General features: G+C 38.0%; 1 protein-coding gene across 6 annotated transcripts in view; it reads right to left on the reverse strand.

Moving 5' to 3' along the window:
* Positions 1 to 1,046: 1,046 nt before the first annotated feature.
* The window catches only part of DENND6A (DENN domain containing 6A), a 28,757-nt gene continuing 6,044 nt past the window's right edge, over positions 1,047 to 23,759 (reverse strand). For all 6 annotated transcript variants that reach the window (XM_069027440.1, XM_069027444.1, XM_069027445.1 and 3 more), the window contains 20 exons: positions 22,610 to 23,409; positions 20,030 to 20,068; positions 19,881 to 19,923; positions 17,059 to 17,171; positions 15,986 to 16,066; positions 15,512 to 15,617; positions 14,316 to 14,395; positions 12,803 to 12,865; positions 12,102 to 12,157; positions 11,639 to 11,761; positions 11,365 to 11,460; positions 9,248 to 9,342; positions 7,445 to 7,510; positions 7,291 to 7,355; positions 6,529 to 6,618; positions 5,769 to 5,822; positions 5,577 to 5,686; positions 4,917 to 5,019; positions 3,371 to 3,445; positions 1,047 to 2,897 (listed from right to left, as the gene is read on the reverse strand). In XM_069027440.1, coding sequence (XP_068883541.1) covers positions 2,766 to 2,897; positions 3,371 to 3,445; positions 4,917 to 5,019; positions 5,577 to 5,686; positions 5,769 to 5,822; positions 6,529 to 6,618; positions 7,291 to 7,355; positions 7,445 to 7,510; positions 9,248 to 9,342; positions 11,365 to 11,460; positions 11,639 to 11,761; positions 12,102 to 12,157; positions 12,803 to 12,865; positions 14,316 to 14,395; positions 15,512 to 15,617; positions 15,986 to 16,066; positions 17,059 to 17,171; positions 19,881 to 19,923; positions 20,030 to 20,068; positions 22,610 to 22,915 — 1,896 coding nt within the window. In that variant the 5' untranslated portion in view covers positions 22,916 to 23,409 and the 3' untranslated portion in view covers positions 1,047 to 2,765. The remainder of the gene's footprint in view (positions 2,898 to 3,370; positions 3,446 to 4,916; positions 5,020 to 5,576; positions 5,687 to 5,768; positions 5,823 to 6,528; positions 6,619 to 7,290; positions 7,356 to 7,444; positions 7,511 to 9,247; positions 9,343 to 11,364; positions 11,461 to 11,638; positions 11,762 to 12,101; positions 12,158 to 12,802; positions 12,866 to 14,315; positions 14,396 to 15,511; positions 15,618 to 15,985; positions 16,067 to 17,058; positions 17,172 to 19,880; positions 19,924 to 20,029; positions 20,069 to 22,609; positions 23,410 to 23,759) is intronic.

The following is a 23,759-nucleotide window of genomic DNA, read 5'->3' on the forward strand; positions in this document are numbered from 1 at the left end:
GGCAGCACAGGGCGAGCGTGGCACCGAACTGCTCTCGGTTTACGGGCCAGGGAGCACCAGACACCGGGAGGTAATAGGGGAGTAAAACTGAACCAAGCCAGGGTCAACCGCCTATTAACAGAAGGTATTTACTTATCCTCTACTAAAGAAAAACATTGTTAATGATCTTTATTAAGATACTCCCAAACCAGATCCTAACATTTGGCTACTAAGCCAGACACTGTAAGCTGTTCTTTTCATAGAACCATAGAATAGTCGGGGTTGGAAGGGTTGGATCATCTCATTCCACCCCCATGCCATGGACAAGGATACCTTCCACGACACTAGGTACTCGATGTCCTGTCCAACACAACCATGAACACTTCCAGGGATGGGGTATTCACAGCTTTTCTTACGTGTAATGTTGAAAATCTTGTTCTAAATTATGTTCTTCTGAACCAAAACCCTGGTGTTATTAAGATGGAAAGTTGTATTTTTATAAAATAATAAATCATACCTTAAATCTAGGTGATGCCTAAGATGTTAATATGATCCTGATTAACTATGAAAACTAGCAGGAAGCTGTAATCTAAAGCGTGCAGTTCTAGGTTTCCAATACTTACCTATCTTCTATTCAGAGCAGTCAGTGTTTATGCTTTTTTTTTTTTTTTTTGGCTAGGAAAGTTAAGCTTCCCTGTACTTGAGGACAGTTACTTTCCAGCTCTCCAAGCTGGCCTATTCTTACTGTATCTGAGTCGTTACTAGATACCTTTCATTATTTCAGTGCTTTGAGTACAATCTAACAAACACTTGCTTTAGAAGTGAACACTAGCTTTAAAACCCAGGCCCTGCCATTTCCTTTGCTGAGGATCCTGCAGCTCTGTCATATTCCAACCATGATGTATAATCAAACTACAACACTACTCCACCACATTTCTGGTCAGCCCAAGCATACAGCTTCATCAAGCAGCAGCCTTTGCAAGCTGAACAGCTTTGCTTACACAGGAGAGGGGAAAAACCAAACACACCCATTTTCTAAGTCAGGTAACTTCCATAGAAAAAAAAAATAAAAATCAGACTCTTTTATTTTTGTTTAAAAAAATACGTATTTGCAGTCATGTGCTAGTTATCATAGTTGTTACCAGTTTACATGGAACTATACAGTGCTCCAGGTTAAATATTTAAGATAATTTAGGATATGAATGGCCACTTAATTTCTGGATTAAAAATGCTTTTCCTCAGGACGTGCAAAAAAAAAAATTTCAAGTTAGCAATTAATGCTGAAGTGGTATAGTTTAAGTAATGTGATACATTAAACTTTTGGTCATGAGTAATTGTGTACAAAACATAACAGTATTAAAATACATTATTTTCATAAAAATACTGTTGTGACACTTTATATCTAAATAAGACATTTTTAGAAAGATGGTATGAAATATTTGTTATACAAAAGCATTTTCTTATAGCAGGATTATGTCATAAGTCTTTAAAAATTCTATCCAAGCGCTTAAAAGCAGAGTGTTTTTTTTTTTAATAACTGTGATGCACTTGACATATAAAAGTATATGCTGTGTGTACACAGTAGCATTACATTTACTGTACTTGAAACTGGTCAAAGTACAACACTACATGTGGAACAGCTGAGTTCTTATATACCACTGAAACTTGTTCAAGAAGATAAACATCCCATTCTTGTTGCTTAATAATGCAAGAGGAAATTACTCTTTATGCATGTCAGCTGTATGCACATACTGAGAATAATTTCATGCTACAATTTTTTTTGCCAGTCTGACCTGTCCAGAGGCTTTTTTCAGCTGAAGCCAACATTTTCTCCCTCCAGTCTCATCACCTCCTCAAACACCTGACTAGTGTAAGCCACAAAATAATAAGGTTACAAATTATAACAGGAGCTGACTGGTATGATATCCAACTGAAACAGACTGTGTATTAGCTAACTCTACCCAAATCACCGATTTTAAAATCCCTATTAGAACACCACAGTGTTTATTTCCTGTGATGAACACTGCATGCTTGCATTTACACAAGTGACCACTTGAATCCTGGATGTCAGCAGTCTAAAACCACAAATTAGGATATAATTACTTTAAGGCATGTAAGAGCACCCTAATAACTGACACTGAGTGGAAGAGACTTCCCTTCAGAAAATTTTTGTCAGCTGCCTTCTCTTCTTTAGAGATGCCAAATCAATATCATTTTGGAGAGATGGCAAGAAGGAGAAATGCAGAAAGTTAAGAACAGATCTAGTAATTTCAGTTGTTCCTAAACAGTTTTGAAAACTGTGATTTACTAGTAAAATACCTCAATTGTAAGGTATTCTGGCCAAATCACCAATTTGTCAGTTGGACTTACCACTAGCTAAAAACTAAAACAAAAAGAGAAAGAAAAATAATCAGATACTACATCAACAGGACAGTACAGGATCAATATTGCCTACCCCTGAGTAGGACTGGGTATAGCAGCACCAATTGGAAAACATTCTGCAATGCCAGCACTGCACTGTAGTCCTATACTGTGGCACAGCTTCATATGACCACAGATTATTCTTTAAGAGCACTTATTTCAAACAGTATTAGACACAAGAATCCCTTTAGTTGCATTGGTATTGAAGTGGAAAAAACAGTGAAAATTATATAGTGGGCTATACTATTAGTACGGTCCATTTGTAGTGTTAATGTTTTAGAGCTGTGTTCCAAACTTGGTAAGCCACTGTCTTCTGTGAGACTATTTGCCTTTTGGTTTTCAGCACCAAAAGAGCCCAGTAGAAATCATGTTGTGCCAGTTTTGAGCAAGATGTCCTGTAAGTCATCTGGCAGCGCCAGTATAATATCATTGATGTGTGTCTGCAGCTTTTTCAGTGTGTCAGTTTTCACAGGAAGATGTTCTCTGTCAGCCTGCAACTGCAAAGATACCAGAAAACATGATTTCTACTAAAATTGCAAGTTTACCTTAAGAAATACCGAAGTCATGTATTAGAAAATCTGGAAAATGAATTCCTCATTTGCTGACTGAGTAGGAATTTGGACAACAGCAGGTTTTCTCAGCAATCATACAACAGTGAGAGCAACACTGATGTGGACTTTGTTATAACAAGAAAATTTGGTTTTCTTCTTCCCTGGGGATTCAGATCAGTCAGAGTTCCAACTAATTTAAAAAAAATCCCAGCAATACAATGCTTCCAGCATAGCTGTATGATGTTGGGAAGCCAAATAACTTTTCAGGCATGGCTGAAATTGACTGGTTTTTTTTTGAAAACCTGAATGAATGATTGACTCTTTACCTACATCATGAAGAATATTTTCATTTATGTACTTGCAAAAACAACTATATAATGCTTTTATGTAGCTAAGTCATGTTCAATTCAGTTACTTACCAGTTTATTTTTTAACTTTAAGACAAGATCCACCGTTTCTACTTCAGTATGCTTCTGACTCCAGAAAACCAAGTTCTAAAATTAAAGAAAAAAAAAAAGCATTTAAATATTTATGGTTACATATGTAATTTTCAAAAGCAGTCTTAAGCTATAACTAATGTTTAGAATAGGTATTTTCTTTATTCCTATGCCATTTGCTAACCTCACTTTACCCATGCACTGTCTTTACCGTGAACTGCAAAATCTATTTTGTCTGCATGTTTGCCCAGTACTTCACCTAACAGCAAACTTGCACACAAACACAATACAAATAAATTAAAGGGGGAAAAAAGTCTTGCCAAACAGGCTTAGTTTGAAAAAGAGCATCTACAATGCAAAATGGCAGTGAATGATTAGCAAATCAGAACTGCCAGCACAATGCAGTATTAAAGCACTTCAGGGCAGTGCTTACTGTTTCTAGGGCATTAAAGGAGATCAAAGTTGATAACTAGTAAGATACAATCAAGTGAATTTTCTTATGGAAGTTCTGTTCCCCTACCCCCTTATGAAAGACATTTGTTCATGTACAAGGAAACATTTCTTTTGTGGATCAAAAGAGAAAACAATACAGAAGCAGAATTGGTAATAAATTTGTAACACATTTCCTTTTCTTTGATTAAATCAATGTCAAATACAGTTGGATAGAGTCTATGTTGTATAACTGACCTGCAAATTATTTGGGCTGCTCTGTTTGAACAATCTGTTTGGATTTGCTGCATTGTACTGTTTGGGAATTGACAAGGCAAGGGATAACAACAAATGGCTTTTGAAAAATAACCAGAGCAATTTTGTTTGTTTGTTTGTTTTAAAGCTGTGGCATTGCCTTCCTTTATTTTTGTTCTTCCTATTCCCTCTCTAGCTGTGCAATGTCTTCTCCTCTTACAATTCCTTTATCAGTTGTTCTAACTCAAATTATATTGATACCCACTTTGGCTTCTTAATTAAGGAATGGATCTTACAACATAAAAATATTTATGTGGCATTTTGTTATATATAAACAGATTTCACTTCTCAGCTTTCACTTACTATGGATCAGTTGTAGGCTTATTTACTAACCATGTCTAATTAGCTGTCAATTAGCATGTCAAATTCGCTGAATTTTTACCTTTAAAGCTACAAACTAAATCACAACTGAAAATATGTTGTCAAGGATGCCAAGGATGGAAGCTGAACAGAATAATATTACCAAATAAGAGGAAAAAGCTTTTTTGGGGGGGTGGGTGTGTGTATTTAATTTTTAAAATATACAACAAACCAAAAAGTACTAAAGGTATGTTTTACAAAGGATGACAGTTATGACAAGTGAACTGTATTTCATATTGTTCTCTTGCTGTGTTAGTTCTAGCTTGTACTTGTTTAACAAATTCATGTTTTACTAGATCAGAATTCACAAAACTGTCAACAATTTCACGTTCAACCTATGAAAATGGGAGTAAAACTGACTTGTGGGAGAATATATTTTTATTGCAAGATGATAAATATAATCATAAGCACACATTTTTCTAACCTCATTACAGAGTGCTTCTAAATGAAGGGCCTCTAACTTCTGTGTCATTTCTTTCTGCCGGCTCCTAAACCAACCATCAAAGTTTGGCGATTTCAAAAAATGCCTGGTAAAACACCAAAGAAAAATACATTGTATATTTTAAGTACAATTTGGTAACAGGGTTTTTTACATCATCAAATGTAATTATATTTGAGATTGAAGAAGATATTAGAACCCTTTCTCTACTTTCAAAAAGATGTAATACTCTGAAGTAGAGATTAACAGGTGCTTCTATTAATTAAGACAAGGATTGAGAAAAGAAGGTAAAGAACGTGTCTGAAACACAATAATGATTAGGAAATTTTAGGGAAAAAAAAATCAAGGCTCAGTTTGAAACAGCCTAATTTTTATCTTTGTGTTTAATTGGAAGGAGGAATCAAGATAGGACCAGAAATAAAACCACAAATAACACTGATTTACAGGAACCTGTAACGTTAGCAAAGAGAGAGATTTAGGCAAGTAAAGTATACTTAGTACTATCAATTTCTATTAAAGCATATATTCTAAAAGAAAGCCTTATTCAAATCAATCCTGATTGTAAGTTTGCTCAGGAAAAAACAGTATTAATATTACTGATGTGTCTTAATTTAGATAATTGTTTATGCTGATGAAATAAATTACCTGTAAAGTCCTATCCAATCTCCCTTTAAACCTGAGGTGAGCTGTGGTCCTGCCTTTTCCAGTGTCTTCATGAAGTCATCTTGGCTAAACTGCCTCAGCTGTGGTGGACTCTATGGAAAGAAAATAAAAAATTAGCAGACCTTAATTTCTCTGATCACCAATTTCCACCTCATTCAAATTATACTTCCTTACCTTCCAGGGTGATATGCATTTCTGCAAAGGCATTAGGCTTGCCACGTAACGTTCCTGGGGAAAGGAAAAGGAAAGGTTGTTTGCATAACCAGTATTAAAGATACACAGTCCACGTGTGTGTTTACTTATTGCTTGTGACCACAGCATTTTCTCTTCTCAATGTTAGTACAGGGTGCGGTTGTGCATATTTACCACATGAGAAGACAAGAAGGAGCTTATCTTATACAGATTGTATTTCCCAACTCCAGAACTTTAAGCCAGCAAAGTTCAAGAAGGACATGAGGCAAAGAAGGACAGGAAGCAAACATACACATAGAGTATCTATATCCTGAACTTCAGCCACTGGTAAACAATCTCTCTTTTCTTTGGGAACAGTCCACAGGTACCTTCATATCGTGAGTGATTCCAAACAGTAACCACACTTCATATCAAGTGTTTGGAAGAGATTTTCTGAGTCCCTCACCCAAACACTAAAGTTAGAACTAACCCACGGAACACTGTCTGAGCTGCGGCCATCTCTGCTCTAGGAAGGCTTGGCACAGGCATGGCCAGAGCCTCAAGGCGTCCAAGGCACAGGGAGTGGGGCCATGGCCAAGTGTCAGGTGTGACAGCAGGAGGCACCTGTGCCTTGCCAGCTGGACCCAGTACTGGACCCAGGCTTGATTCCAGGGATACACTGGAAAGCTACTGGACTTAGGGTAACTCCAGAAAAACTACTCCTTATTACTTACGTAAAAACTCAATTAGTCTAAGAACTCACTAATGGAATAATGAAACTTTCTGTCAATTCCAAGAAATACCGCCGAAGTATCACACTCTGTGCTTCCGTAGGACGTTTCTGTTGTACTCCCTTAAAAAAAAACCAAAACAACAAAACACAGTCAGCCTGTTACTCCAAAGTATGTAGGTAGTTGTGGTGGGTTTACTTTTCATGAATATTTATTCCAGTGTTTCTGTATTCATTTGCCATAAGCCCACACACAGCACCTCCTACCCTGAACCTGGAAAGGAAAGCAATAGCATCAAGTCCTTTTGTAGAGAGATATTTGTCTTTGCAATTACTGATTTTTTTATTTTCATGTAAAGAAACTCAAGGAAAGAAATGTTTCTATAAACAACTGTTTGCAAATCAGTCAAAATTTGGAAGCTCTGATTCTTACATGCCTCATATGTGAGACTTTTAGACCAAAGAGACCAGACTGTGGGTGGCAGAGGATGGAAAACCTCAACAGATGAACAGATAAATAATTTTAATCCTCTAAACTATTAAGCTCACTTATTGAGTCCTACCATTCATATAACCATATCACTCAATAAGTGAGCTTAATAGAAGCTGCTAACAAGGCAGCAGCCCTTCTACAATGAGGGTGTATATCAATCTATTTAGTTATGACTGGGGCAAAGGAAGCAGAATCCAGTTTCATTTTGATTACACAAAAGTGCAGCCTTAAATGAAAACACTGTACAACAGTACACAAAATATACAAACCAGTTTCCATTAAGAAGTGACCTGCACCATTACCTTTTGCAACTGCTTAACGATTTCTTCATCTTTGTTCAAGTATGGCTTATAAGAGGTGTAAACACCTAAAGAAAAAAAGCAGCATATAGCCAAAGGAGAAATGAGGTATGCCTTTTAAAACATAACACTGGAAATTTAACTCTGAAGTTATTACCAGGTTTGGAGTCCAAAGTTTTTAGGTTCTTCAGTTTTTTCACTTTCACCTGCTTTGGAACTTCACCTGCCAAAACACATAAAGCCATCTTACTTGAAGCCTATCTAATATTGTAAGAAACATTAGAAGCATTGACAAGAATCCAAGTACATATCCAGAACACACATGAAAAACAGCAAATAAGACTTTTCACTTTATATAAGGGTTCCTTGTTGAAAAGAAAAAAACGAACAAAATACCTGAAAATCAACAAAAACACGAACAAGCAAAAAATGAACCAAAAAACCCCACAAACAAAACCAGCCAAAGGATGACCTTCCAAATCCAAGCAGCCAAATAAACATACGGATATATAGCAGTGAATAATTGTTTTCTTAATTTCATATTTTTATTCCATCTTCCTTTGTTCCCCTTAGTGTAAATGCTTTTGGGAAAAAAAATCTTTGGTACCTTGGCAAAATTAAAAATTGTATAGAAGAAAATAAAATAGTAGCCACGGATTTTTGTGTTGTAAGAAAATTAATTTAAGCCTCCTTTGTCATAGGCCATACTAAGGGCTTTCGTTTTGTTTTTCCAATTTATCCTGCTCCAACCAGTAGACCCTAAATCCTGTTATCAGTCTTGCAGCCTCAGCAGAACCTTCCTCCTAAATCTATTTGGATGCTTGATTTTAGAAACAGTTAAATTGCTATTGAAACTGCAGAGTGGGGGAAAATGTAAAAAAGAAAAACCCAGCAAAAAAAAAAATCAGAAGCCCTCTCTTTATCCCTAAAGAAATAAAACATACATTTTTCAAGACAGGTCAGACAGATACATCTCTAGAACTTCCTGACTAAGCATTTCCCATAACTACATCAAAACTACAATTTCATACTTAAAACTGCATATCAGATTTGAAGGCCACCTGTTTATACGGCTTTTCAGAGTTTAATTAAGAGTCTACTTTCCAAACATTAACTACACAACAGTGAAGTAACTCCTCCCCACACTACCCTAAGCCCCCACAGGTATTCTGACCATAGACAGACACGGTATTTTAAAGTAAAGCAAAACCTTGCCTAATTATATTGAACACAGTATGTAATCCTTAATTAATTCAGTGTATTCAGAAATTAAAATTAACTTCTTCTGCAAAAATTAATTTTATGGTGTTTTATCTTAACTACATATTTATGCATTCCCACTGTCAGAACAGCATAGTGAACCTGTCACAGCAAACAGCTACATTCAGGAATTTCATACAATAATTAGAGTGGTGCAGTATTTTACTACAGGCTGGCAATTGACATGTTATACAAAGATTACATCAAAATTCTACTCAATCATGTAAGGAAATCATCCAGACTGAACAATTAATAATTACTGGAATATTGCCAGATTAGAAATATATTATCAAAATATTGTCAACAACTTTTTATATTACAGTAACATTCAAACTTAGCTTTCACACTGGTCTTATGTTCTGTGCTGGCTGTGACTGATTTATTACATTCTACTCACACTAAAATTAACATCAGTAATATATTATGTCTCATTTTAATACCTTATTGGTAGAGATACAAAATCAGGACTCTGTGAAAAGCAGAACATTATTACTAATGAGTATTACTACCTTTTGCATTTAATATACTAGATTTGACAAGACATAGAGAAGTCAAGATTCTCATTTCACTTGACAGATTTACATCCATGAAAATTTAGTTAGCATTAAACTAAACTAATGGAACATAATTACATATGTTTGTAAATAAATAAGCACACAGATCCCATCACACATGATTGTAAAAGATATTTTTATTTTACCTGGAAGTTTGATATCTCCAATTCGGATAATGTGAGGCCAGTGCTGAAGTGTTTTAGCAAAAAAGGGATTTGTCACCCCTAGAATGACAGATGGCCTAGAAAAATAATGACAATGTTTAAAATACGACAGCAACAGCTTTTGCCCTAACAAATACAAAAGGTAAACTTAAATTCTTAACTTGAAATTATTTTCCTTTGGTATTTAAGAGAAACATTTTAAATTGCACATAAGAGCACAAATGTTTATCAAAGTTTCAAAGTTTTAGAAAATAAGACAGAGGCATCTTAAAGTACAAATGGGAGTGAAGAATAAAAATTACATCATCTGCTTAGACTTGGCTAAATTCTGCCCATTTGCAATGGCAAGAACAGGGCATTATCTGTTATTGGAGTTTTGTGATGTGTTGGTTTTTTGTTTTCTTTTTTTTTTAATGAGCAGGAATCTGACCCATATTTGAAAGACAAATTGCTACTTCTCAAGGTTTGATTGTAACAAACTCTCAGTGCTTGAATGTGCATGTCATTAAGAAAATGAGACACTTAATATGCCACTTGCTTTAAGCAAGTGATGCAGCACAAGCACATGAACAGCACTATGCCCCAGCTTACACCCTGCCAGATTTTTCTGTCTGCTCTGTGCTTGGCATCTGGCTTGGGAGGTGCACAGGGGCACCCAGGGAACAAGAGGCAATAAGAGCACAGGGCTGCTGCTACAGCATAGGCCTGCAGAATTTGGGATTTATAGCACTGATATGATGAGATAGGAACATATTTTTCAATATAGTGGTTTCCACCTATTTTACAGTCAAACATCAGCTAAGGAATATAGCAACAAGTCTCACTGAACCTGCCATCTTAAGTTATCATTTTGTCAGATTGGTCTTAAAAATCACAAAATTTAACACTTTCTGTACACTATCCTTAAGTTTCCCTGCTCCCCTCTTACTAAAGTAATAAAATACACAGAATTGGCATCATTTGGATTCTTCACCTTCTTAGATCCACGGCTTTAAAAACCTATTTCCAATTTTTCCAACTGTTTGTTTTCCATAAGAAAGAGCGATTTCAGCTCTATTTCAAATACTAATCTATGTAGTGACCAACTATTTTGCTACAGTGGATGCAATTTTGAAACACATACAGTTTAACCAAACTCTTCCTGGAATTATTTTTAGAAATTAAATTACATACTGCATAACCATTCCCATGGAACACAATCTAAAACATATTCCCTATGTTTATGTGTTTTTCCACTGCTCTATCTCTGGAAATACATCCGTTGAGAGGAAAACTACAGTAAAAAAACCAACAAAGCAAACAAAACATCCAAATCAACAACCTCTGCCTGTTCTGATATTAGAAGAAATTTATCTATTAAAAGGCCAGTGAATCTAGCATATGCACTTCATTCCCAAATCAAGCTACATTTAACTAACATGTATTAAGAAATACTGGAGGCATATGCTCTCAAAATAAGAGCAGGATTTAAAAGAAATAAAGAGGAAAAAAAGTGTCCTTAAAGCAGTTTTAAACATCCCTGGTTTTGGACATTCACATTCTTAAAAAAAATAAGCTTAATTTCTGAATGATTTACAGTAATAACCTAATAAATTTAGTGAAGAGGTATTTAATTTTTAAATTGTCTCAGTTAGGACACCAACTGACTTAGCTTTACAAAACAGCTGTACGGATGTTGGATTCTACAAGTCACTTTGTTTAGCAGTTAATTAAAAACTAAGACAATTACAGCAGAATTTCCAAGGAGCTACTCTGGAGCTGGTGTTGCACAGACAAACCCTTATGGAAAAGCAAGAACTTTTCTTGGTTTCACACTTGCAGTTTGACTCATTCTGTAGAGAAGTATCCTGTGAAGCTCAAGCCTAGTTTAATTATGACATTGTTTCATAACTTCTTTGTCCTATCTAACTGGAATGAAAACTTAAATCAGTGCACACTGCAAGATAAATCTTACCAAAAAAAAGTCTAAACCTTATTCTCTAATGATAGAAAACCAGAATAGTTTTATCCTAATTTTAATTAACCAGATATTTTAATCCTAATTTATGGTTACAAGTGGCTTTGAGCAACATCTTCCCCAGAGAGTTTTATTTACTTACGGGGCTTGTGTGCGAGTTGTGTATTCTTTGAATTCACTGTCGTGGATGGTGAAGTATGGCCTGAAATCACTGCAGTACTTCAGTGGTGAAATGCAGCTGCAAGGTACAAAGAGGATGAGCTTGGTTTATGTATTCAGTGCAAACGTTCATGAAAGACACAAGCAGCTCTAAACTTTGTAATGCTTTTTCACACTGAGATCAAATGAAGGTCCACTCAGCTGCAATGTTACACTGACTCCCTTTAACATTAGTTAGGAAGCTGTACTACATTTACCTAACAAGGGCCAACACAGTTTCTGAAGACTCTGCTGGTGACGGTGCCATCACAACAAGTGGTTCTCCCAGCAGCACCAGCTCCCAAAGCATCTGAATGTGAAAGAACACTGGACAGAAACACCTAAAAACAGATTGAGGTATTTTAATACATTTGACATCATAAAATACATATTTCTTCTGGTTAATAAAGGGATAAAAAGGAAGTCTGGAGTAGTATTTTAATAGTAATTTGAAAACATAAAATACTCTTGTAAAATGGAACATTTAATGAACTTGCTCATTTATTGCAGTTTCAGCCTGTGTATTGTCCAAACTGTGTTTTGGCAAACTTTACAGAAAAAGAATATTAAAACCAACACTGATAAATGTTGCATACAAGCAATGAGACATGTTAAGGAACTGTCATAATCAAAAAATGTGTGGGAATTCACAACTAGGAATCAGTCAGTCCAAACTCCTACCTGAAAAGATCTACTTCATGAACAGTCGGTAAAGCCATGGAGATCTGAGCATCTGCCTAAAAGACATCGCAATGCTTGGTTTTTAGTCATCAGAACACCTAGGTAATTAAATGAAATGGTTTCCCTTAAATGCTTACAGACAGTAGACAGTATATAGCCTAATTATTTATGTACTGCTGCAGTATATAGCACACTATCTCCACAACTACCTTTGTGTTCCATGAGCAAGATATCCCCCAAGAAAGACACACCCCCCCCCACTTACAGGCATGTGACTTTCAGTCCAGAAAAGACATAAAATACTGAAGCTGTTTTAAACAACTGCACATGAAGGCACAGACAGATTTGTTTTATAACCATCTCCTATGATTAAAGACTTTTAATTCTAGATTCATCCTCAAAAAAACCCAAATTATCCAAACATTAAAAGATTGTTCAGGTTAGTAATTCTTTCAGCCAACTATCTTCTTCCAGGACCTGGATATCTATCCCTGTTTAGGGTAACTGGGTTAGAATATCCTTTCTATGAGAATCCAGATCTGAGCTCCTCCATTCAAAGTTTCAAAGGCTGTGGATTTCATTATTATCAAAGTGTATGACAATTTGCTACCAATCTTTTCTAACAAGCTTAAAGTAAAAGAATGAAAGCACATCTCTAGCTTTGTCTGGGTTTATATACAATATCAGTATCTAATCTCTACCTGGTGCATATTCTGTACTATCGGTGTTGTTCCAGGCTTGTCACGATATGTTGGAATCCGCAACTTGGAAAGAAAAAGAAAGATTTATTTTCCCTTGTACCGAATCCAGCAGATACTTAAAATGCTGACTTAAGAGATAATTTGTAATACTTAGAGAGGATATACTGCAGCATGATGCTTGTTTACTCTACAGAACTTCCACCTACAGAATTTCCAATTGCAAATTGAATATTAGAATATAAAAATAACACTCTAGTTAAAAAAGAGACTATTGGTAAAATAAATCAAAATTGTTACTGTAATTTCAATAAAAATACCTCTAATGTTGGAAAGAATGATCTGAAATAAGGTCTTGGGGGTTTAAAACGGTACAGAATTGCTTTTAGAAAAAATCCTCTCCTAAAACATTAAGATGTTCTGGTGAATGAGGCAGAATCCAAATAGTCTGAACACAAGTATACTTCTCTGGTCTCACAGTTTGCATCTGTAAGTCCTGAGTACTAGAAACGTGGTCATACTGGAGGTTGGTATGCACAAATGGATGTCATTTACACACAACACTTAAAACTGCCCAAGCAGAGTAAGAAAACAGGGACACAGTATCACTGGGCAGTAATTATAGTTTTACTCAGTTTAGGAATGCAATTTCAGCTCTCATGGGTAAGAATTATTTATGAGATAAATGCAGGCAATACCCAAACAAGATATATCTGACACTCCTCATCATCCAGCACCCAGAACTGTTTTATTAAATTTCTGCTTTCAGAACAGCTTCAGAAACTTCTTTCTCTCCCTGGTGATGCACACGTCTTGCCATAAACTTGAGAGCATCTGCTGAGAAGGTACTTCTGGCTGTAACCTCCAATTTCATCAAACCCATTTAATTGCATTTCATATGGAGATGTTACGACTCCCAGTGGCCCAGTTCTTAATCACTGTTTAAGCTCTACACTTCCTCCCCATGCACTAAATACAACTTCTTTAATAGTTTTCTTCAGACATATTTCACTGCCATTGAAAATTATAAACAGCACAAGCAATTATTTCTGCTGTATGGGCCAAAAATGATTTTTACTTGTCCACTTTCAGGAACGAGAATGGTTTTCATCAATATATTTAATTTGCTTGACTGGAACTTAACTCTCAGTATTTTCAAGTGCTACTTTACGTTTGATTTGACAAATATAATTAGCACTAAAGTCTCCTAGAATACAAATTGCAGAGGGATGATACAGACACTGCAATTAGTAGTTGTACTGAAACATCACTTTTTAGTATCTACAAAAATTAAAAATTAACCTAAGCACCATAAAAGATCCTCCCCCCAATCAAAGCACTAAATCAGGATCTTCCAGACCTTCACTCTGAGTGCAGTAAACATCTGTTTACTGCATTCAATAAACTCCTGTTTGGAAGAACAGGACAATGAAAACAAGGCATAAACCTATGAGGACCTGTACAGTAAAAGGTGGGGAAAACACCCTCAGAGAAGAGCAAGTGCAGGAGTACTTACCTTCATTATAACACCCATAATTGGCAACTGCAGAACTTTCCCTGGTACTGGTGGTGGCCAACGATCAACGTCGCTACAAACTGAAAGAAAACACGAGAGTTTCTGTAAGCTATAAACCATGATCACAGAGTCACCTTTGTGCACACTGCAACTTTAAATTAGTGCTAATAGTCCACAGCTGTTCTACTTGTCTCTGGATCACACTAAATAAGTTTTACAGCCTTTCAGACATTCTTTATGTATTATTCCATTAGAACTGCAAAGTTTTTAATTTCAAGAAAACAGTGTTCTCTGGTCTTCCATTTTTTGTAGCAACAGGACTTCCAATTAGTTGAAGAAATGTTATCTGCAAAACCATGAAAGTACATACTAAAAAACTTTGAAAAGAACACCTACATTTATGTACATTGGCTACTACTGCAGAACCAATAAATACCAGCTGTTAAGAAAAAAGTTGGCTTCTATCTTGGCTAGAAAGTTCTCCAGCATTTTCTTGTAAACCATTATGAATATAATACATAATTCTCATAGTTTCTGATTATTTTGCTCATAATACAACCTCTCAAGAAAACAGGTGATTGAAAAATGCAATTCCTTCATGGTTTATGCAAATTGTTGCTCAGGGAAAGCAAAAAAACGTGAAAGTTGGATGGGGCAGGCACAGTACACAGAACAGAGCTCTTCCAGGCAAAGAGCAAATAACTTTCCTATTTGTCCTTCTCCAGCTCTTTCAGCTCTGCAGTAAGGCTGAGGCACCCGCTACCAGTGCTGCTCTGTTGCTTTTTCCATTTGGTCAAAAAACAAACAAATCACACACACAAAGAAAAACAAACCTCAAGCAAGATGACATTTGTACAGTTGCTTAGCAAAAGTTGTCAGACTGCCCAAAAGGACTTGGGTGGTGAAGAGTGCAAACTAAGGATTGCCATCAGCTCCTTGTGCTCAACAGCTGGTCCTGAAACACACACAACCCTAGATGTGTTTCAGGAAGGACCTCCAACTCTCCCAGGGAGGATCCAGAATTCAATTAGCTCTGTTCAGTGATCTAGAAGTCAAGCCAGTTTGCTAAAATTTCAACCCTCTACCCTGCAAGAAGACAAAACCACAAACTAGAACACGACAGTGTTGCTTATTTCCCCAGAACAAGTATGTGATAGTGTAAGAGCTCCTCCAGAACAACACTGTAAGACCAGTACCTGCTTCCAGGAAAGCTGCACTTTTTTCAAAATATTCTGGTGCTATTTGCTTGAGCATGGTACGAAAGAGATGGACATAAGGCAGCTTGCTGATGAGGACCAGCGACTGGAATAAAGAGTTACAAAACAAAAACACAATTTCAAATTAACACTACTCCTCGGTTCTACTGCACCTGTTCCCCTCAAACACCAAGTGTGACTTTTCTCACATACGCAAGCCAATCACACATCTGACTACAGACAAACTGCAAACAACCCCCAAAACTTCCCAACTTTTTGTTTTTAAACACAGACACAAAACTATCTCTTCTGACAGTAGAGCGGAACATAGCACAGCTGATGTAAAATTAGACCAATTTAACATAAATTAACAACTAATTTAGTTAGAGAGCAAGCAGTTTTCCTGTTCCTCTGCAGTCACTAAAAAATAATTAATTTGCAAATTAATATTTACCTAAAAAGAACTGAAATTACCTTCTGGAAATAGCCTCTTTTTAATGATTTGTCTCGAACTTGTCTGAAATACACATAGCCATAGTAATATGCTGAATCTTTCTGCAAAGGAAAGGAAAGAATTCAATACAACCACCTGATACTGCCCTCCTTTCCGAAGCATTCAACAGACAGTTTAAAAGCCTATTCCCCTGCAAGCTCCAAAGTTGATTAGCTACAATAAACTAGAAGGATTACTGTGTTTATTGGCATAATCTTTTTTTAGTAAGTACTTCAAAGAGAAAACTTCAGTGTGTGGAAACAGCTGTGCTTTCTGGCTTTACTATTTTTATATCTACATTCTCCTGACACACAGTGAAACCAAAAATAGAAATAATTTCCTGAGGAATAAATCAGCATCAACAATTCTGCAAAGTAGCACTAAAAAGATTTTAGCAGTTAAAAACCTTAAAGCCCTGACTTGAAGAGATAAAACCTAGTCTTTCAATGTACTAGTTTTACAAAAGATTCTTGGAATATTACAGAAGTAGGCTCTCACATTTCAAAGACCAGACATCAGCTTCACCCTTCCTACAAACAGGAATTCAAGTGTTGGCCACATAAACAGAACTAAACTGAGTTTGAGAATCAGGCTCCCAGAGGCCTCAGTATTCCCTATGGACATGATGAGAACAACTTTTGGCCACTACCTCTTTTAGGTAACTGCTCCATCTTCAAAAAGTGAAGGGTGGAAACTCAGAAAGACAGTCCAAGTTGCTTGGATTTTTTTTTAATAACATTATTAAGCACTTCGTATTTCCACAGCAGTAATGGTTCTTACAATTTGAGCTACATGTTTCTAGTCAATAATGAAATAGATCTGGGCTTCAATTTAATTCCTTGTAATCCAAAATCCATACTAATAAAACTTAAAGAATAGTTAATGAAACTAATTATTATTATTATTATTATAACATGCTACAACAAACATGAGTTTTGACTTTCAGGACATCCAGTTCAGAGATTTTTCTTTTCAAATATTATATTTAAAGGTGAAGACCCACAAATTAATATTACCCAGAAGAAATTTAACTTCATTTTTTCTCATTTCCAACCTTTAAGTAAACTGGTAGATCTCTATCCAATTGATCCAGAAAACAACACAATGAGACCTTCCTTCCAGGAGACCGTCGGAATCTAAAACAAAATTGTGTGTCCCCAAGACAACCTACATGGGGGAAGAAATAAACAACAAACAGACAGTATTCTGAGTTTGAGCCTTGTTTAATGTGAGCACTTGCTTACAGCCAAAGAGGTATCAGAGTTTTGGTTCATTTATCTTGCATTGCTCTTGTGAACATTTATATCTTCATCATTTTATAAGTGAAAAATTTGGCACCTCTGGCAACAGTAAATATACTGTCCGCAACAAGGAAAGAAAGTCACTGCCTCACAGTAACTATCATGCCCTCAAACAGGTCAAAAGGCTGTTCTCCTACAGGCATTACCCATTTCATTGGTATGCCTGTATAGTTTTCATCATCTTAGCCATGTCGTTCCTCTGTTAAATGGCTGCACTTTGCCTCTTTTTTTGACACCATACAGTTCACACAGAAGTCACACTGTAGGAGTGCATTATGCTGATATCTGTAAATCCACAGGCAGGTCTAGGATTCATCAGTTTGAAAGCTGCAAAGTTAATTGCTGAAAACTGAGTGAAACTGAGTAGGACTTCCCAGTAATATCCCCAAGGAGTGAAGTTTTACTTCATTTCTATCAAAATGAAATTCTTAAAGAAAAATTTAACTAATTCTCCAGGGAACTGTTCACCAGACTTGAAATTTCAATTTCGTTTTCTCTTTCAGTCACACACATTCTGCTACAGCAAGCACAGACAGCCCAGCCGCTCAATCAGAGGCACTGGCTGTGCAGAGCAACACTGACATGCCCAGAGCACCTAGCTGAGTCTCAGAACCCCTTGAAGCTGCAGTCAGAAACCCTAAATGCACCAAGACAAAACCAAAAGTAGCAAAACGTGTGTGATGGGACAACTATCTAATTCAAACAGGTAGTGAAAGCAAGTGCTCAGCAACACAGATCCAATGATAAGAAGAAAAAAACACAGCACATGACAATAACACAGCGCTAAATATTTGCTTCAACTTTTCAAACCTTGTTCCCTTCATCCAAAGAAAATAAACCTCACAAACTACTATATAAACCTACACACAGAAGACCTAAAAGTAAGTTACCCTTAATCATTAATGTGTTGAAATTCAATTCAGAATACCATGTCTTCTTATGTAGCAAGCTCTTCCAGAAAAGATTGGTAAATGTCTGTAAATGTCTATTCTACCCATGCAGAGAAGGTTGAAGTATTATTTTAAAGATAACTGTACTGGGAAACTCAGCTTAAAACCACAAAGAGTGTCATCATCTAGTAGTTGACTAAAACAACTTTCCCATCTAAATTCATAGCCACAAGTACTGGAATAATATCTCTTTGTAGTTGTAAGAGAAAGAAGTTGAATTAACCTTTTGAGCCATGAAAACCTGGTATGGACTGACCTCACATTTAGCTGCAAGCTAATAACTTCCTTCACTGCTATATTACATCAAGCTTTCTTTTTATGTTAAGGCCTATGATGAAAAAATAAATCCTACCAAACAGGATGCACTTCCAGCCTTGTGGAAGGCAGGTTTTACACAGGGAACCCCTCCTACACCATTTGAAACTTAAGCCTACCAAGATCGATCAAGAACCAACAGTTCTTAATAGGGACATTATAAAAAGCAAAAAAGTGGGATTTTTCCCCGCTGAAACTAGAACCTACTTACCTATTCTGCCTAAAGCAACTTTACTACACTCTTATTTGAAAAAATACACCAAAAATTTTTAAGAAAGTAACCTTGGTCACTAACACATGATTTTGTACCTTCAAGACACCTTTTAAAGACTGAAGATATTTATAACCATTAACAATGAGAGTAGTTAGAAGATACAATTAATTCATCTTCTCTTTCAATAACAGAAAGAAGCTCTGCCTCTATTTACATACAGAATAGCAACAGCAGAGAAAATATCTTAATTTTAATGACATTTAGACATAAGGAGAAAAACTAGCCAAAATACTTTATAATAAATTACATAAGAGAGAGCTCACACACATTAAAAGCACAAATCTGCATCACCCCCTGTCCAAGCTGTTACACTGCAGAGCATCCAAAAGCAGAGTCAGTGCAGTTACAGGCACAAGGCTGGTCCTGCAGGTTTTGATTTTGTATAGAAATAAACGTGAGTGTCTGTACTTCTGCCATATCTTTTTGCAGGTGGTCCAACCCATCAGCCACATGCCCCAATTTCTCTTTGGGAGCCGAAGTTTAGATTCGGGAATAATTTAACAAACAGGACCACACACAGGCACAGCAAGAATGGAGAAGATAGCTGAGGTTTTCCCTTCACAACCATTCTTTCTAAATGCTTTTGAATGTAAAAGTCAGATTCACTGTTATGAACTTAGAAAATATTTAGTGCTTCATGAGAAGAGGGTTCCATATACTTCCATTTGCTTTATTAAATCCTTCAAATTCCGTGCCTACTCTCCTCTCTACAGTGACAATACTATTATTTTGTTTAAAGAGCAAAATTAAGATGTTCATTCTTTACTTGCCAAGTATTCTGAAACGTCTGCACAAATGTCACTGGAAGGTCTTACACACTTACATAAACCAGAGAAGAATCCTCAAACCTTACTGCAATGCAGACAGTTGCAGTTTTATATTCAACCTTAGCTACAACATTTCTGTATTGCAATATTAATTAAGATATATAAATACATATTTGATCTAAAGCCCAGAATACATCCTGTCAAATTCTATCTTTTTTAACACAGTTTAGTCCCACAACAGATGACTACAGAGTGAAGGAAGCACTTACCCGAATTAGAATCTGGAAAAGACAAATAGCAAATATTGGTTTTCTAAAAGGTAGGAAAAAGAAAAGAGAGCTGTTATATTTCCTGAGATATAATGTATTTATATATTTCCTAAGCTAAAACCAAATTATATACAGCAACCATGACTTACCTCTTTATCTGTGAGCTTGGAATGTGGAGGATATATTACCTACAAGAAGAAAATAGTATTATTTTATTTGAAAACAAGCTGAGTATAAGCAGTAAGTTTCCATCAAATATTTTAACAATACAACCCTTGAACACCTTCCTAGCCTGAGGACATTTTCAATTGTAAACTATTAATATTATGTCTCAGTTCTTATCTTCATATGCTTTTAAGCTTTCTTGATCACCCATCTTTACAAGGTATTTTGGATGCCAGTTAAGAGACCATAAACATTCATTTAAAAAGGTATATTCAGAATGCATATTCAGAGTACTTGAGATTTTTGGTGCAAAAGGTCTCAAAGGAGAGCAAGATTACATCTTTTAGATTTAACTTGTACATGTAAAATGCACTACATTATTACCTTTAAAGCAAACACACATTGGTGTCTGAAATCTGTTGCAATCAAAGGTTGGAGTAACCAAAATTCAGCCATAAAACACCCTCTATATTAATATTAACTCTTGGAGGATGAACACTAGCTCCTAATGACAACTGTGAAAGCTCAAGGAATAAACTCAGTGTCATGGCTTTTTGTACTCACAGAAAAAAAAGATAATGTAAAAAGTTTTTACAACACAGAAATCAAAAATGATGCAACACAATATAAGATGTGGAAGCATACATTTCACATTTTATTTTAAAAAAAAAAAAGGATGTGCAAAATCAGTGATTATGCAAGCGAGAACAGAACATACAGGAAAGAGGACAAACCTCAGACACTTAAATTTCACCTAAAAAGGTCCTCAAAACAATCCACTCCAAAACTACTGAAATGAGTGGCTACCTTGTAAGCAAATGAAATTTGACGTAAATTCCAGGATTATGTTTCAAAGGTTTCAGAGCTCCCAAAACTGGGACCTAGTCCAGGAAATTCAGAATGCAGGAACAGTAGCTTCATGCAGCGTCCTCATCTTACCATACAGCTAACATCCCCTTATCTCATTTAATCTTGTTCTACAAATATAAGTAAATTTGTCTCCTGATAAAATAAGACTATCCTGCTCTATAGAAAACAACAAATATACCCACTGGCTGATCTCTGACTAAGCACCTTTCTCTCCCCCAGCCATAAAGTCTCCCGTGCATTTTTTCCCCTCAGTCTCCTACCAACTGATGTCCAGCTGTGTAAGACATTATGAAGGAAAGCGTTTCAGCAACTAAAGCTGAAAGCAGACACGAGTGGAACACATGCATTCTGCATGTAGCAAACCCATCAACCATCTTTTTCCCAACTCTGAATATTTTCCTTTGCTATCTTATGCTAAGAAATACACTAAATGTAACTCTCTCAGTAGCAGAATGATGCTGAAATTATCCACATTTAATCAGAAGATTGGCATACAGACTTGAATGCATACTTCTCCTCACTAGCAGGTGTTTCTTCCCAGAATTCCTATATAAACTGAAAACTAATTATTATTCCTGCAGCTACATTCTGGAAAAAAACCCTCAGGCCTTAGTTCTGTAAACATTTTAAGTTTCATTTTAGGCACCCAGTTAAATCAACGTGACTGTCTACAGAGGAGTCTGCAGCCAGGACAGAGGCTGTTCTTCCCTCAGCCACTGGGCACAGCAACTGCCCAAGCCACAGGTTACACAGAAACGTTTGTCTTTGTTGTTACCACCACCTTATAACATCAAGAAGAGAACTCAGTCAATTAGCACAGTATGCTGGGGTTTTATTTGCATTTCTCTTTGGTGAACAGTTATGTATTTTACATATTATAGTAGCTGGATTAGTTGAATTTTAGGCTAGTCTGCCATGCATTTATGCTGGCATCCCTTTAAGGCGAGACAAAGAAAAAAACATTTTCCCAGCAGACCAAGAGTTTGCTGCGCTGTCACATGGTGAACAGGGTGAAACAGGATGTGAAACTGATGCAAACAATAGTTCTTCTCTCCGTTTCTCAGCACCGTGAGCTCCCCGTGCACTCCCAAAGCAAGTGCCACAGCTGGCCTGCCCGTGCCCTCGCTGCATTCCCAAAGCAGTGCCACAGCTGGCCTGCCTGTTGTACAGAGAGCACAGCTGGCAGTCGCAGCCGCAGCTGTGACACTGCCACGGCCCGGCATCCAGCTTGTGTTGAAGGGAAACTCTTCAAACCTGCAGACCTGGAGAACGCTGTTAATTATGAAGACCACTCACATTCTCCTTATTATCACACTTTTTAACACCTAGATGCCATGGAAATCAGCACTATTCGTATGCAACGAAAGCTGACGATGTACTTCATACAAATCTCGGCACGCAAACCATTATTAATGCAAACCATTAACAACGGCCCTCTGACAGCACAAGCAGCACCATGAGAAGAGCTGACCGAAAAACACCAGCCTCACCCGGGACAGCCGGACCGGTTCCCCAGGGAGCTGCCCCGCTCGCCACTCTGGGGCTCCGCACAACCACGTTTCCTCAAGCACGGCCGAGCTTCCCCCGCCTCTGTGCAACACCGGGACCAGAGGAAGCGCCCGATTCCGGCGGGGCCCCGCCGCAGCCCGCAGGCCGAGGGGCGAGCGGAGCCCCCCGCCCACCGCCGCACGTACCTCCACGGCCTGGCCCAGCTCCAGGTCGAAGCCCACCACACACACGCAGTGCAGCCAGGCTGAGAAGCGGTCCCAGGGCAGCAGCGACAGGCACTGGTCGAGACTCTCCGGCTCCGCCAGCGCCGCATCCTCCGCAGCCGCCTCGGCACCGCCCGGCCCCGACTCCGGGCCCCGCTCCCGCCGCGACATGGCCCCGACCCCGGCCCCGCCGCGCGGAGTCACGTGACCAGCGGCGCCCCGCCCTCTCCCCCTCGAGCCGCTCGGAGTGGGAGGGGCCAAGCCGGCACCGAGGGGAGGCCAAACCATTCCTGAGGGGAGCGGGGGGGGGGCGGGTAGCGGCGGTGGGGAGGGAGCGCCCCCCCGCGGCCCGGCAGGGAAGAGCGGCGGTGCGGTCGGCCCGGCCCGGCCCCTCCCAACGGGCACCGGGCGGGCGGAGCTGCGCGGACAGGGACGGGGACAGGGACAGGGACCAGGGACAGGGACAGGGACAGGGACAAGGGGCAGGGACAGGGGGCAGGGGATCCGCTACCCGGGCTGCAGACACCGCACCCGGCCCCGGGGAGCCCGCCCCACCGGTGCTTAGCAGAGTGCTCGTGACGGCAGCTCTGCAGGTAAGGGATCAATCAGCTTTCTCTTCCACTTCGACATGTCCATGACAGCACCTGCACGGGGACGACGTGGCCGCCAAGTAATTAGCGGGCGTATCTCCATCGTGTCCTTTGCAACGCTGAGCACGGCTCCGCAGGGAGATGGAAATACCCCTCTGGCTGATGACTGGACAGCTTCACCCTCACAGGAAACTGGGATAATAAAAAAAGCATCCAAATCTCTTAAACCCTCTTTTAGTGCCTTAGCCAAAGCCGAAGCTCTTTATTTAATAATGTAAGAGCTTTCAAATATTCTTTTAGCACAGTCCTACAGCTATTTATATTTCATTATGAAACATTTTGTAGAGTTAAAAGTGCTAAATAGCGATTTTATTTAAAAAAATTTAAAAAGAAGTCATGCATGCACCCCTCCAAACTCCTGACCTCTTTTTATCGAATTATTCACACTAGACTTTTGGTCGACTGCTACTAGAACAGCTTCAACAGCAGTAAATGCAGACAGGCTGCTTACCTGAATCACTACATGTCATTTTTTCTCCAGG

This window comes from Aphelocoma coerulescens, chromosome 12 (genome assembly GCF_041296385.1).
Source record: "Aphelocoma coerulescens isolate FSJ_1873_10779 chromosome 12, UR_Acoe_1.0, whole genome shotgun sequence".
NCBI lineage: Eukaryota > Metazoa > Chordata > Aves > Passeriformes > Corvidae > Aphelocoma > Aphelocoma coerulescens.